The sequence below is a fragment of the Battus philenor genome, unplaced genomic scaffold (assembly GCF_028537555.1).
Source record: "Battus philenor isolate CCGP_79_NKW_IND1 unplaced genomic scaffold, ilBatPhil1.0.hap1 SCAF_21, whole genome shotgun sequence".
Taxonomy (NCBI): Eukaryota; Metazoa; Arthropoda; class Insecta; order Lepidoptera; family Papilionidae; genus Battus; species Battus philenor.
The window spans coordinates 1,685,998-1,701,604 of NW_027181684.1; the positions used below are offsets into that span (position 1 = coordinate 1,685,998).

General features: G+C 34.5%; 1 protein-coding gene across 1 annotated transcript in view; it reads left to right on the plus strand.

The window, feature by feature from the left end:
• The window catches only part of LOC137923458 (adipokinetic hormone/corazonin-related peptide receptor variant I-like), a 38,116-nt gene extending 37,214 nt beyond the window's left edge, over positions 1 to 902 (plus strand). Inside the window, exons 7-8 of the mRNA XM_068766717.1 lie at positions 131 to 201; positions 894 to 902. Of these exons, the coding sequence (XP_068622818.1) occupies positions 131 to 201; positions 894 to 902 (80 nt within the window). The remainder of the gene's footprint in view (positions 1 to 130; positions 202 to 893) is intronic.
• The last annotated feature ends 14,705 nt before the right edge of the window (positions 903 to 15,607 follow it).

Here is a 15,607-nt window from a genome sequence, read left to right on the forward strand (position 1 = left end):
GATCTTTTTTAAGTCCATTGCTATCCTCCCTTATAGATGGTATAACTCCCTATATTAGATAGATATATTAGAATAAAAATTAAAGTGAATCCTCCAAAAAGTATTTGCTAACAATACATTATTTACACAGGCAACACTGGATTGACTTCGCATCGAAATAAAATTCGCAATATCGACGATTCGGCTGCCAAATTGAATAAGGTGAGGTTAAAAAATAAGCATTTTCGTTTGAAATTCATCCATTCAATTTTTTTTAAGTAAACACCAGACAGTTATTAAATCTAGTATTTGTTCAATCGAATATATTACTCTCGAGCGATGTGAATATTTATTTATTTATTTAACACTTCATGTCTCTATTATTATTAAACGGATTTATTTAGTTCGACCCGTACGGAATTTATTTGAGTCAAAATTAGAAATTGAAATTTAAGCACCTTCCCGTTGTCAGATTGATCTGAAATTTGGTACACTCATTTAATTTAGATGACAATACAATATAATAAAATCAATAACATTATAAATCTAAGATGGCCGCCGATACAAAATGACGGATTTCATATTTTTCCTTAACCCCCTCAATATGGGTATCAAATGAAAGGGATACACTAGTAAAACACGATGATTATGTCAAAATTTAAAATAAAGATGGACGCCGTTCCAATATGGCGGACTAGGTACATATTTTTCCACAACCGCCAGAATATGGTTATCAAAAAACCGTTTAACTTAAAAGTTTTTTAAATGTATATATTCTCTACCAGTTAACCGTTTAGTTAGTGCAGATACAAATTTGTGCTATTTATCCTAGTTCTTCTGAGATATTAACAACACAAAGTCCGACGTAGAAGTGTGTTTTTATTGCTATTTGCTATTTGATGTTGTGCTGCTAGCCGGTCTAGGCTTTGTACAGCTTCATCGAAATTAAGCCCGTGGAAACAGAGGTCCACAGACTGAAAATTTTACGCCGGGGATCGTACCTCAGTTACGACGAAGACGTCCACACGCGGAAAACTATAACCGTGTAGGTGTATAGTGTAGTGAGTGGGGTGTTGAGTATGTAGCACGAAGCGAGGACTACTCGGCGGTCGGGAGAGACACGGGCCTCTCCGGACCGCCCTCGCTTGAACGCGGGTTAGGCGGACGCGGCCGCCGTGTCATGTGTAGGTGAGTAGTGCATGGCCGCCGGGGCTCGATGTGAGGCGTGTGTCTTGGCGTTGATACGGGGAAGCGGATATTATTTAAATTCCGCTTTAAGGGCGGCGAGAAGGGCCGAGTGCTCCGTAATACAGAAAGCGAAGGCTTTGTGCGGAATTATGTGTTTTCCGTACATCTTTGCCCGTATTTATAACGACGTAAGAAAAGATAAATTTCTGTGGAATTCCCCATTTTCGATGCGCCGCTGACGATGATGCTGCCATAATACCGAGGTTAAAAAAATATTTCTATTGGATTCCCCTTTTCGATGCGCCGCTGGCGACTCCAGGCAAACATGGAAACATTACTCTTGATTTTTATTTTAGATAGTACTCGTATACCGGGGCAATTTCACTCGGGAATTTCGCTGGCGATCACGAAACACACTAAAGTTTTCATACAATTACTTAGCTGGTGGTAATTATAGTATTTATGTAGGCGATGTTATTTTTTTTTGTAGCGGCTAGTGATGTGAGGTAACCAGTGTTGCGCTGACAGCGCCTTACCGCGACCTTTACTGTGTTGTCAATCCACTTAGTGGTGGGCCTACCATGTACCAATTCAGACGAGCAAATATATGATTTGACCTCGCAGTGAAACTCCAAGCATAGCCTTCTCCATTGTCTTCTGCTGTGATCTTGAATTCCGATGTTGTTGACCACGTCTCGTATCCATATATCATCACCGGCAACATAGACCGTCTTCAGAACTATTAAGTTTTTCTAGAATTGATTGATGATATAGGTGATGTATTTGTTTGTAGTGCTTCCATTTCAAACACAATTGTAAATTTTCAATTTCAAAAACAAAAACGACTTCGTTTCGACCGTCTAATCAAATTTCTTTTCTATCTACGAGTATATCTAAAATAGTTTCTTGCGGTCGCATTGTAGAAGTTTCTAGAACAGAGTTCTCCAAACTTTTTTGTGTCGTAGACCCCTTGCCATGTTTTTCCGTGTCGGGTAGACCCCCTACTTACCTGATATTGATTTCCTGTAAATTTCTAACTGTAGTGAAGTTTAGTGTTAAAAATTTAAAGTAAAGACACATATTATTTATACATTTATTAATTGAATTTAAATTAAAACTACTCAAAATAAAATTTTGTATCTGTTATGTAAAATATACGTAACATTAAATAAACATAAAATAAACTATAAATAAAATAACATAAGCAATAAGTCAATATTTTTAGTGAACCTGATGCTTTAATAATAAATTATCAACATTTGGCGTCAATTTTGGGTTTAAGGGTTAATGTTAAATCTCCTCGGCTAATGATGTTCAGTCTGTTTCTTTCTGTTTCAGTGTATGTGTTGAGATCCACTATCGTGGACCCCTATTTTCACTTCATGGACCCCCAAATTTTTTTTCGTTGACGTAGACCCCTTGCAAGTTGTTATAGACCCCTAGGGGTCGATATAGACCACTTTGGGAATCACTGGCCTATGTTATCGGCAACATTTTACCATATAGTGTACAAATTTTCAACGTCGGAGCGGCAAAATATATATGAGAGGACTACTGACGGAGCCATTATAAAAAACATTAAAAAGATAAATTAAATGTAATAGACCATATAGACATAGATCCCTAGAAGTCGATGTAGACCACTTTGGGAATCACTGATCTATACCATTTCAATATAAAATATTAATTAATTTGACATAATTTATGGTGACCATGTCATCGTGATAGGGAATATGTGTAAAAGCTATAAAAAAAAATTACCGACAATTGAGCTATATTTTCATTCAGGTTGGGAACCCTCGGACTCGGCTGGGGGTTCGTTTCGCGGAGACATCCCTGGCGGAGGCTGCGTGTACGGTAATACCTCGTGTGCGTGGTCCAGCATGACGCCCACCGCAGCGGCTGCAGTGTGCACCGCACGAGCGTCGACGGGTGCTTCGCGAGTGTCACAGAACGAGATCCGCTGTATAAATACACAGACAGAGAGAGAGAGAGCAGAATTGTGGCATAAAAGAATAGAATGAAAGATTATGTGAAGAATGAACGCAGAGAATGAAAATAAAAAATTATGTGAAAAAAAAATTAAATTGCCAATAAAGACCCTGTCCCACCTAAGATAGGGGTACGAGAGGCGCCCAATAGCGGGGGCCATTAAAAAAAAAATACACAGACAACCATCGCCATTTACAAAATTATTTTTATACACTTATTACCATGGATAAACCGGTGCCGATTTAAACGTGCTGTAGTGATTAAATAACGGAATATCACCGAGTAATTTACCAACTTCACTTTATATCTGTTCAAATGCGTGTGCTTACTGTTTTCTTTTCAGTAACCATAGGTATTTACACACACAACTCCAAACACATCATCATGGATATAGACTGGTATCGACCAAAGATCACCACTATGATCAATCTTGCGATTCCCGCAACTGGGGAATTCCCCAAACTCAAACACACGTGCGTCGTGATACTGCGAAAGCAATATTGTTTCGTCACAATTACCCTTGCCAGTAATAAAAATACAATCATATATCTTAACGTTGATAAACATACATAGAATTTTCTCTGGTTTTGCTTGTGTATAAATTATATTTGATACGTAACTGTTTTAGTGTTAATAATTCAATAGACATCAGATACGCTTTCAATGTTAGATATAGATATTTCATATATGCATATGTAATTATAAATAATCAATTTCGTATTTAAATATTTGTTATGCTCATTTAATTTAAAAGGATTCACTATTGTAATATATTTTATAAGGAATAACCTTGTTGAATAATAAAGTGAATACACGAAGATTTTAAATTTGGAAGATGTATTAAATAGAAAATGTTTGTCATCCATCATTATGATAGGAAAGGTGATCAAATGCAGTCACTTTGACTCCTATATGCCATTCGAAATTATTGAAATATATACAAAATGACTAGAAATAAGTGTAAAAGCATTATAGATTTTTGCAGGTAAATGAGCTATACCTTCGCGCCTTTAAGCAAACATTCGTACATAAAATATAGTTGTTGTGATATATGTAAATATACATTATATATATTGGCAGATATATACTTTCCGACTAAAATACTCAAGGGTGGATTCTTCCAAAAGTAAAATTTGAACTATGTCAAATTTATTGAATTTGTAAAATTTTGTCTACTTTTATGTACTTTAGCAATTTTTTATGTTTAACTTTAAATATATCTTAGGCTTGTTTAAGCCGCCATTTTCGATAACTGAAACACTGTATTATAGATATTATTTGTAATGTAATAAGTAATATGTTTATCTTAATACTTTTTAAATTTAACACATTTATTTTGGCGCGAAAAGGTCATTGGCTTCAACGTCTTGAAGCAACAATTAAGCCAACAACATATATATATATATATATATATATATATATATATATATATATATATATATATATATATATATATATATATATATATATATATATATATAAAGAATTGTTATGTGTAGTTTACGTTAAGTGTAGATTTTACCATTGAATGTATATGAGACCTCTTGTAAAAATATATATGTGTGTATATATGTGTTTCTTTAATATGGAATGTGAGAGCTTTTAACATATACTTAGATTATTGAATTATAGATACGTATAATATATTTCAATGGTACTAAACATATATAAGTGCTATAAAAATTAATTAAAACAAAAAAATACAGATCTCATTTATTTAACGAGATCGAATTAGAAATGGGAAGATCCATGAAGAAAGAGAGAGAGAGATTGGCATACTGAAGTGGGATTTGGCAGATCAAGTAGTGTGCCGAACAGAAAAATGAAGCCCACCGGCAAGCGAGATGATTTGCCCACAAGGTGGACATATGAACTCATTGAGGTCATCGATATACACTGAACGCAAGCCATTTCAAACCAGTCGCATTGAAAATCTATGGAGAAAGCCTATGTTCATCAGTGGACATCTTTAGATGATGACGATGATGGCATTAGTGTCACTTTTGTTACAAATTCAATTTAACAACTTTAAACATATATCACACCATATAACCCTGACCCATCGAATAAAATGATAATCGCTTTTATTATTTTTATTTTCTTTTTTAATTTTTGCAATCTACGAGTTCTAATACACGTTGTTAATTTTTTCCATAAATTTCTAGCTAAAAATAGTGGAGACAGACATAGATATCTTCTTTTTCTCTCTCTAATAAACAAGGCATAATAGAAACAAGAATGTGTTATTAAAACTTTACTCCTGTTATACTTAAAATAGATACAATAAGTGTCTTCTATTTTCACAGTGTTATGTTGACAAAATTTTCAAGATATATCCAATATTTAGTTTTACGTCTCTCCTGAAAGGTGAATTCTCGGACTTGTATACTTCATATATATATATATATATATATATATATATACATGTGTGTGTCATTTCAAACACATGACGCTTATTATATTATATTGTATATATTAAAAAGAGAAAAAAGTATTTAAGCAGAAAATAAAATAATAAAATGGAATAGGCATTTGTCTTCCATCTCACCTGATGGAAAGTGTAGATGAAGACGAAGGTGGTACACGCCCATCCAAAAGTCACCTGTTCACTATACCCTTAAAGCATGGATGCACAGACCGCGGCCCGCCGATCGAATACTGGTGGCCCGCCGACAGCAAAAATAATACTTTCGTACATTCGAAAAATATTGAATTCTTTTCCAGAATAAAACCAAAAAAATTTAATTACCTATACTTCTGGCGGCCGGCCCGCCATCAGTTCATGATTTACCTGAGTAGCCCCTAGTCTTAATAAGTCTGTGCAATCATGCCTTAGAGGCTCCAGAGTTCAACTCATCAGAAAAATTAGAACCAGGCAGTTTGTTCCAAATCTTGGCGACTCTCACAAAAACGAGCTAAAAAACCGTTTAGTTTTAGTTTTAGATTCGAGAGATGTAACATGAGTTGTACTAATATAATAACAGAGAGTCCTATTTTGAATACAAAAGCCGATAGATCAGTGCAAAACATAGGCCAAGCATTTGACCCTTGTTTCGACTTAAGGGATGAAGTCTACAATGCTACTGCTTGCTTAGAAGAAACCTTATCTTGAAGACTCCTAAGTTATATTTGTCTGGAAACAACGACGTGGGTACCTTGTTTCACTTCTTACCCGATCACGATATAAAAGAATTTGCAAAACGTTTATTCCGGGTGGAAGGTATTTTAACCGTGTACGGATGTTGTGAATTCTGTCTTATTGTCCGATAGAAGAAAGAAGACGAGGGAATGTTTGATGTAATTCTGAAGTATACTCTATAAAATGCACTCTGTAGAATACCGATTATACTGGCAACTTTTCACTTCAAATAATGATGTTATTATAACTAAATAAATGTAATTGTAATTATCTATATCTAGCTTTTTTATAAATGTAAAGAACGATTTAAATAAATGTGTTAAGCTGTTTTATCGTGTTTTTATTTATATTATTAATTGTCATTTTAAATTTATATTTTCATTTATATTCCTTAATTATATATTTATTTATTGTAAATAGGTATGCTGACAGCTAAATGTAATATTAATATATAGGGTGGGCCAAAAATTTTTGCAAATAGCAACACTTGATTTCTCCAAAACCGTGAGAGTAAGGGGCGCGCGGGTGCAAACGGCGAGACGGAGCACATCTCGACAATGTAATTTTTTAAAAAAAATTTTTAATAAATGATAATTACGGTAAATAAATCATAAACAAAATAGCATTTGTACTTTTATTTCTACACATGTTTCAAAAGTGCAAACATTTATGGCCCACCCTATATATTACATATATATTCATAATTCACGCTACTATAACATAGGAAAAAATTAAATGTAAGCGTACGTAGCCCTGATGGTAGACGCGCAATGGGAGGTCTAGACCTCCTGCAAAAATATCTATGTGGGGATATATCATAATCGCCACATTTGATAGAATTCTGACGTCAAACATATGACACCTAGGAGTGTTTATTTTAATTTACCCTGCGGTATATATATCTCCTTTTTTTACTAATTTCCACGCATTTGTTTTCTCCATTTACTGTAATGAAAAAATATAAATAGTTAAATCTGTAACGTTGTTCACTATTAGCAAGCAGTGTCGTTTCCCCCTCCCAAAAATATCTGAGGGGATATACCATAATCGCCACATTTGATAGAAGGTTTGGCGATTGCATGTATTATGGTACGCAGAGGACGCTGCCAATTGCTGGAAAGTTGTGAGCAGTGCCTTTATAATTAATGCACAGTGTGAATTATATAAGACCGTAATTCGAGAAAGAAGAATAACCCCCCCCCCCGGTGATCATCCTCTGCGCTATACGGGGGACCGCGGTATATCCCGGTCAGTCCCCCGAGATTAGGCAGCAGTCTGTGCATGGCACCCGCTATCCTCTTAATCGAGACGAGGCGATCGGAGTGCTCTTCGAAGCCCCAGCGACGGTCCAAAATAAGACCGAGGTGCTTCATGTACCGCCCCACCGTGACGTCGTACCCACCGACGCGAACACCTGAGTCGGAAGGTTCCGAGGGAAGGTCAAGGTTCGAGGCAACCGGTGGAACCATAGCGCCTCGGTCTTGTTTGGCGCTTTTTCCAACCCCAGCCCGCGTATTTTAGCGACCACGTCTTCTGTTCCAAGCTCGGCGAGCTCCCTGGCCCTCTCGAAGTTGTGTCGAAATGTCGGTTGCTTTCATTTATGGATCTCTTCAACGCTGATTCGATCTCAGAGATGTCACGAACACTTTCCATGACTGGTCTAGTAACTTTGACTGCCGTAAGTAGACCAGAAGGTGATGTCTTTTAATTAGGTTTCTATAAAAAAGATGTACTTCATCGTGCTAAAATTTAATCACTTTTACTTATACGGGGAATCGCGATATCTCCCGGTCAGGAATCGCCACGAGGTCTTTCCTCGCGCCGTGCTAGTTTAGATAGCCTGTCCCGGGGATATGCGTGTATGGTTCAAACTACCCACAAAACCCTCGTGGTGCTATCACGATGGTTCGAGACCACGTCGAACCATCGTCCGCCTCAGAGTCGCCGAAGCTAGTGGGAGTTTAAGGCCCCCACCCTAAACTCCTGCGACTCCAAAGGCCCCGTTTATGGTAGGGAAATACCATTCACCGGAAGGCCATCGCGAGACGCATCTCATATCTCAGATATGTCCCAAACACTTTCCATGACTGGTCTATTGAATGATCTTGCTAATAAAACTTGAAATTATAGACCAGTTTTGACTGCCGTATGTAGACCAGAAAGTGAAAGTGATGTCTTTTAATTAGGTTTCTTAAAAAAAAATTCATCGTGTATTTAGTCATACTTTCACATGTTAATACATTAGTTTAAGTCGCACCAGCGAGCTCCCTTTGCGTGATAATCCCACATAACATATTAGACAGCGTAAGAGAGGTTGCTAGAAATATTATTTGCTCCGAATTCTGTACACACAATTTTGACGGAATAATATTTTACTGAAACGTGGATTAGATTTGCGAACTATTTATATATTTCGTTCTTAATCCAATAATAAATTAATAATAATATATTCCAAACCATGTCTCTTTTTTTCTTTCTCTTTTTTTTAATGGCTGCCGTTTTTGACGGACTTTCGTTATATATATGCATATATATTAAACCTTTCCGTAATATATACATTAAACTTTACAATTTTCACAGCGATTGGATGAATCGTTTTTAAATCGAGTATAGAATACAAACAGCCAGACAGAGGCACATTTATTATATATATATATATATATATATATATATATATATATATATATATATATATGTATATATATATATGTGTGTGTGTATATATATATATATATGTTGATTCACCTTTTATTCTACACAAATTCTTTAATTTCCTTCATTTTTTTATTCTTTTCATTCATGATTTCACTTTCATCGCCTTCACACCGGATTACTACAAATTTAAATTTAATTCTGTTTTGATTTATTTATATTTCTTCTTTTGTTTTTTTTTTCCTTTACATTACTTTATAATTTAAACTTTACTTTTCCATTATAGTATTACATTAATCACAGATTTAATTACTTATTTTGACAAGTATTACAACCTTGTTTTTAATGGTCTCTCTTATGACTCTTCTGCAGTAGTCTAAAAAGATCCCGCGACTTTTCTCGTTGTCTTCTATGGACTGCGAAGATAGAAATTGATACATCGCAACTTAGTATCCTTTTAATGAAGAGGAGAGAGAGGGGGAATCTTCTGGGTGGACACGAGATATTCTGCCCTCTAAGAGAAGAATAGAGTTGTGTGTGATTACCCACCTAAACCCTCTCTGTGTGGTCTTCGATGCCAAGGCATATCCCCTGGGAAACTGTGCTTTCCCCGGCATACCAGCTATACTGCAGCAGTACCATGTCACGTTGCTGCCCTTCTCGGGTTATTTTCATTTCGGTTTCCCTGGAAGGTGATAAAGCATTCGCTGTTTAACCCTTCCTTGCTGCACCTTGCAACCTTTCTACCACAATTACATCATGTGACTGCCTTTGTGGCAAGAAATCATCAAAATGGCACAAGCTATTTATATCGATGTATATGATTATCAACTATTGCTGGTTTAATAAATAAAGTTTTGAGTTTTAAACAGAAAACTATTCATCGAAGTTTTGTTATTTACAAAACAATTACACTCTCAAAGTTATACCATCCATCCACTGTAATGCCAACGCTGACCAAAATACTTCTAAATATTATAATTCCAAACAATATTAGACACCTAGGTGGTTTAGTTTTGTGTACAAAACAAAACGTAATTATATTTTATGATAAGCTTTCGCAGATAATTGAAATTGTTGCTTCACAGTGAAAATTTTAACATCTCTATGATACTTCATAAACATATATAATAAGAACCTTGATTAAAATTAAACTGTCGCGTGTCCTAAAAATAATTCGAATTAAATTTTAAATTTCGAATGTTTTTCCAATATGTACTTGTAAAATACGCCCACTGGCATATGCCAACCCGAAGATATCTACATACAGTATCGTCACGCTTGGCAGATAGGTTGGCAATCGCAGTGTGGTATTATGGTACGCTTATTGGTACGCGATTATGGGCGCTGCTGCCTATCCCCAGATAGGTTTGTATTCCGAGAATCGAACCCGCGACTTGCTTGACATTATCTTGGATATATTTTATATTTAACCTTTAACTGTGGACGCGCGGTCTCTCAGACCGCTTGCAGCTTGTAATTTTTGTGTTTACCCCTTTCCCATTGCTCCCCGCGTTTAATGCTCTCATTAGCTTTTGTTTTAGCGCCGAAACGTATTGAGATGATAGTTTGTGTCGGCAGACACAAATTAGCTGAGTTATTTTACTTTATACTTTAACCGCGGTCTGTCGGACCGCACGTCCACGTTTCCTGCGTAAATAATATAAACGGTGATTTCGTTTAATTTGATTGTTTTATGGTTTTTTTATTGAAAATTTCAATGAATATTGAACGAGAACATGGTCTATGCTCATTTTATATCGCATTCTTGACTTGTGCGGTATAAATGCTCATGTACTACACAATAAGCATCAGAGCACAAAAATAAAAAGAGTAGTATTCCTAAAAAAAATAGCATGATTTTTAGTGATGATCTTCCGCATATGCAAAGACTAGCAATAGCACCAAATATACCAAACGAATTGAAAATGTCAATGAAGCGAGTTTTAGGGGCAGATATGCTCCAAGATGAACCCCCTAGCCAGGAGAGTGATTCATTAAAACGAAAAACATGTCGTCTTTGTCCAACAAAACCAAAGAGAAAGTCCAATTACACTTGTATAAGTTGTAGGCAGGTCATATGTTTACAGTGTTCCAAACCCTTGGGCAAGGACTGCCAATAATTTTAAACAATTGGACCAATGTCAAAAATTTTGTGTTTTAATTTAAAAAGACTTTTATTCGTTTTTATATTAGGTTAACCTTAGATTTATAGTTTTGATTGTTATTTTTTCTAAAAAGTTTAATTCATCCGAGTTTTTCGTCCTACAATTGATCTCTAGTAAATGTATGCCAAAAAGTGCCTTTAATTGTTAGTACGCTTTATTTTATATTTATTTTATTTTATCTTTATTTACAAATAAAGAAAGATTAATTAAAAGCATCGAAATTATTTAATTTTAATGTACCTAAAAAACAAAAAATATAAAAGTGTACAAATAAAATTAATATTTACGTAATATTTGGACTTCAGAACATAGCGGTCCGAGAGACCGCGCGTCCATGGTAGTGTGATAAAAAATGACGTCCATAGTTAAAGGTTAATTTTTATTTAATCTGCGTATATGTTTCAATATACAACAAACTTATATATGTGCCTCAGTCTTTATTAATTTTCAAAAAAATTATCAGAACAAAGTATATAAAAACAGTACCTGGCGTTAAATTTGGAAAGAGACAATCGGCTAATTTCGGCTTAGTAGAGCGCTATCTCTGTCGCACGAAATACAAACAGTCCGATATCTATAAGGAGCTGTAAAACAAGTTTCATTTCCTTTTTTTTTGATAATTATTTTTATTCTATTGTATTTTTTATTATTTATAAGATGTCTCATTTTAACAATAGGTAAATTTTGTTTATTATGTACTGTTGTAATTTTCCTAAATATCCGCATATTTTTAGCTAGAAAATTATGGAAAAAATTGACAATGTATATTAGAACTCGTAGATTGCAATTATTTAATAAAATCAGATAATTACAATTAAACAATTAAATTTTACCATTTTACTTACATAAAAATCTGATTTGTAATTTTTTTATTTGATCAAGCTGTGTTATAAACATAAAACCTTATTACGCAGTTAATTACCGATTCAGCCAGTGCAATACATACATAATTTTCTTGTTAACTATTTTTCTATGACGAAGAATTTACCCACAACAGACCGCTTTCGCAGACCATATACACAGGTGATTTACAGTTTTTGCATTCTATAACACTATTTTTTTTGTAACAAAAAAAATACCCAAGAAGTAAATTTAAGAAATTTGCTAAAGGCTATATCCTAAGACTTATATAACTATATTTCACAGTATGTTCCAGATGAAGAAATTTGGACATGAACTCGCTCTCACTTAGAATTTTTAGTAAAATAACATTTTATAAAACAGAAAGTTTCTTGTTAGTTTTTCTAAGTAGGTGGTGCGTTACGAACTAACTTAAACTTAACCTTATATAACAAAGCTATTTTTACATTGACTTTGACCAGGGGCGACTCTAGCTCGTGTAGCGCCCGTGTGCAATGAAACCCTGGCGCCCTAGGCCTATCCCCCCCACCCCGCGGCTATAACTATTAACTTTGCCGTCGTAACAAGAAAGTTTTTTCATGTTCCAACAAGCTATTTTATAAGTAGGTATAGCTTACATTATGGTATTAGTTACGGCCTTTCTTCTTATGACGGCAGAATAACACTCATTGTTTTTATGCCTGTAACACATCTCTGTTGCGAAACTAAGCGGCGAACCGCGATAGATTCCAAGATGATGCTCTTAGCTGTCTCAGGGAGCGCCGCGCCCGTGTGCATTGCACACCTGCACTATAGTTTAAGCCGCCCATGACTTTGACACTAGATTTCGTAATGACGTTAATTTATGGGACACTTAAATATTATACATAATTCAACGCAACAAATTTTAATGATATTTGATGTTATTAAAATCGAAACAATATTAAAACGTGACAGAAAAAGTTAAACCGCAAAAGGGTATAAAAAGCGAAATATTTAATTATGTATAATCCCTTATTTCGGATCCACTAACCGAATATTAAACTGAGAAATATGACGGAATATAAAAAGGGATTTTACGAAACTTTTTTTATGGTATTTATGCTGATTAAAAATAATATAAAAGTAAGTCATAAATTGTTTCTTTATGATTTCGTTTTGTTTTTAGAACACTTAAATTTGATTTTTGCCTGGGAATCTTCTTTTGTCATCAAATATATCTTCATTGTTTTTATCTAAGCGACCGTAAGCTTTCCAACGAATCTCGAAACGAGAGACCACATTCAGCACCATAAGTCATCACCGATAACACAAATTAATCGTAGAGGTTTTGTCTTAATGCACTAAGATACATATAATCCACAGTATTATTATATTTCAGTTTCAAAAGCGCAAAGTTAAATTTGTGGACTAATAAAATCAGTGGGTAAGATCATAATTCCATAATAAGGCTCAGTGGCGTACCTAGAACTTTTGCCGCCCGGGGCGATCTCTAGTTTGCCGCCCTTTCTATTATATGTCAATCGAATAGTGGTTTTTGATTTAAAAAAAAATTGATATATCACTTCAAAGTAATCATATAAACTTTTCAAAAGAAATGACATTTATAAACTGACATCAAAAAATTTTAGTTAGGAAAAATTGCCGAACAAAATCGTAAAGATCCTTTTACGAATTCAAGGAATTTTAATAATACAATAAAATTAAATTATTATCCTGTTCTTCAATTAGAATCCAAAATTTACACTAAAATGCATTTATATACACCGAGGAATAATATTCGAAATCATAAAGTTAATCATAATTTACATAAATCAAATATTAAACTTATAATAATCATTTATTATTCAAGAAAGAAAATAAATTTGAAATGAAAAAGTTGCTTTTTACAACTATAAGTAAATATAAAAAATGCCGCCCCAAGGTAAGTGCCGCCCGGTGCGGACCGCCCCCCCCCCCTAGGTACGCCACTGATAAGGCTTCCAATCTTCGGTATCTGGTCTCCAGTCTCTGGTCTCCGCTCTCTGGTCTCCGGTCTCCGGTCCCCGGTTTCCGGTATCCGATCCTCGCTTAAATTTAGTGAAACTTTACAGTATGCGGTAACCACTTCAATGGAGTTTATTTGTTAATAAGGAAAATCGGTTCAGGATTTAGGTTCCATTTCGCAATTAAGTTCTTGACCCTTATCAAGAATGTCATTAACTTTGAAACTGTGAGAATATAGGTTTTAAAGGGATTAGGACCTAACATTTCAGCAGATCATAGAGAGATTTGTACACATTCATTTATTTATATTTAAATAAGAAAAATAAATACATTTAAAAAACTTTTAAGTTAAACAGTTTTTTGATACCCATATTGTGGTGGTTGTGGAAAAATATGTACCTAGTCCGCCATATTGGAACGGCGTCCATCTTGAATTTTAAATTTTGACACAATCATCGTGTTTTACTAGTGTAGCCCTTTCATTTGATACCCATATTGAGAGGGTTAAGGAAAAATATATAATCCGCCATTTTGTATCGGCGGCCATCTTAGATTTATAATGTTATTGATTTTATTATATTTTATTGTCATCTAAATTAAATGTGTGTGCCAAATTTCGGATCAATCTGACAACGGGAAGGTGATTAAATTTCAATTTCTAATTTTGACGCTAATAAATTCCGTACGGGTCGAACTAAATAAAACCGTTTAATAAACACGGTTTTCAACAAATGGTACAAGTGAAAGCTATATTAAGAAAATTTATATCTTATTTATTAGATTAATTATAAAATTAGCAGATGGATTATGTTGTGGAAGGAACAGATGTAAGTGTCGCGACGAATTTTACTAGAGTTTAACTGATCCCAGTTTTGTATATATTTCTTATCGCCCCCGTTATCGATGACCTCTTGTCTAGACCTAGGAGAGTACAAGGGACTTATTTACTTATTTTTCATTTAAATAACCTTTTTTAGTTATTTCTTATGTTTAATTCTCTTCCGTGAATCCCATTCTCTTTCGATCTTTTCGTCTGTCTTCCATCACAATTTCTCTATCATTTTCACAATGTTGCATTTATTTTTGTATGTCAAATTATTTTTAAATTAATTTATATTTAATATCATTTCCTTTAATTTAACTTTATAATCAGTTACATTTATTATATTCATTTGACTTATGTACTGATAAGATGTTTAATTCTTACTTTGACTATATTTATTCCTATTGTTACCCTCCTTGTCTTGTCGATGTTGCATACTTCAAACTTTCTTTCTTCTTTTCTTTCTTCTTTTTAGCAATTGACGCTCCCTTCAGACGTCTCTCTTTTTTTGTTACGAAATACACGCGATTTCTTAAACATCCTTTATATATAAGTTCGTCAAAATCACTGGCAAGAATCCTGTACTAACAAGAGAAAATTTCGAAGGATCGACGTAATCCTTTGTGTGCCGCAGGGCTTAAAGGATATTGCAACATTGCGTACCCATAACATACAATGAGACGACTGAATCTTGCGATAGTGTGTCGCGGATTCGATATCCGAGATACGAACTTTGTGTGTTGACTATAGGATTGCCACTATTCACAAAGAAGTTTCCAGAGGATAAACTGCAGCATCTTCTGCGTACTACAATACCACAATACGACTGCCAACCCGTCT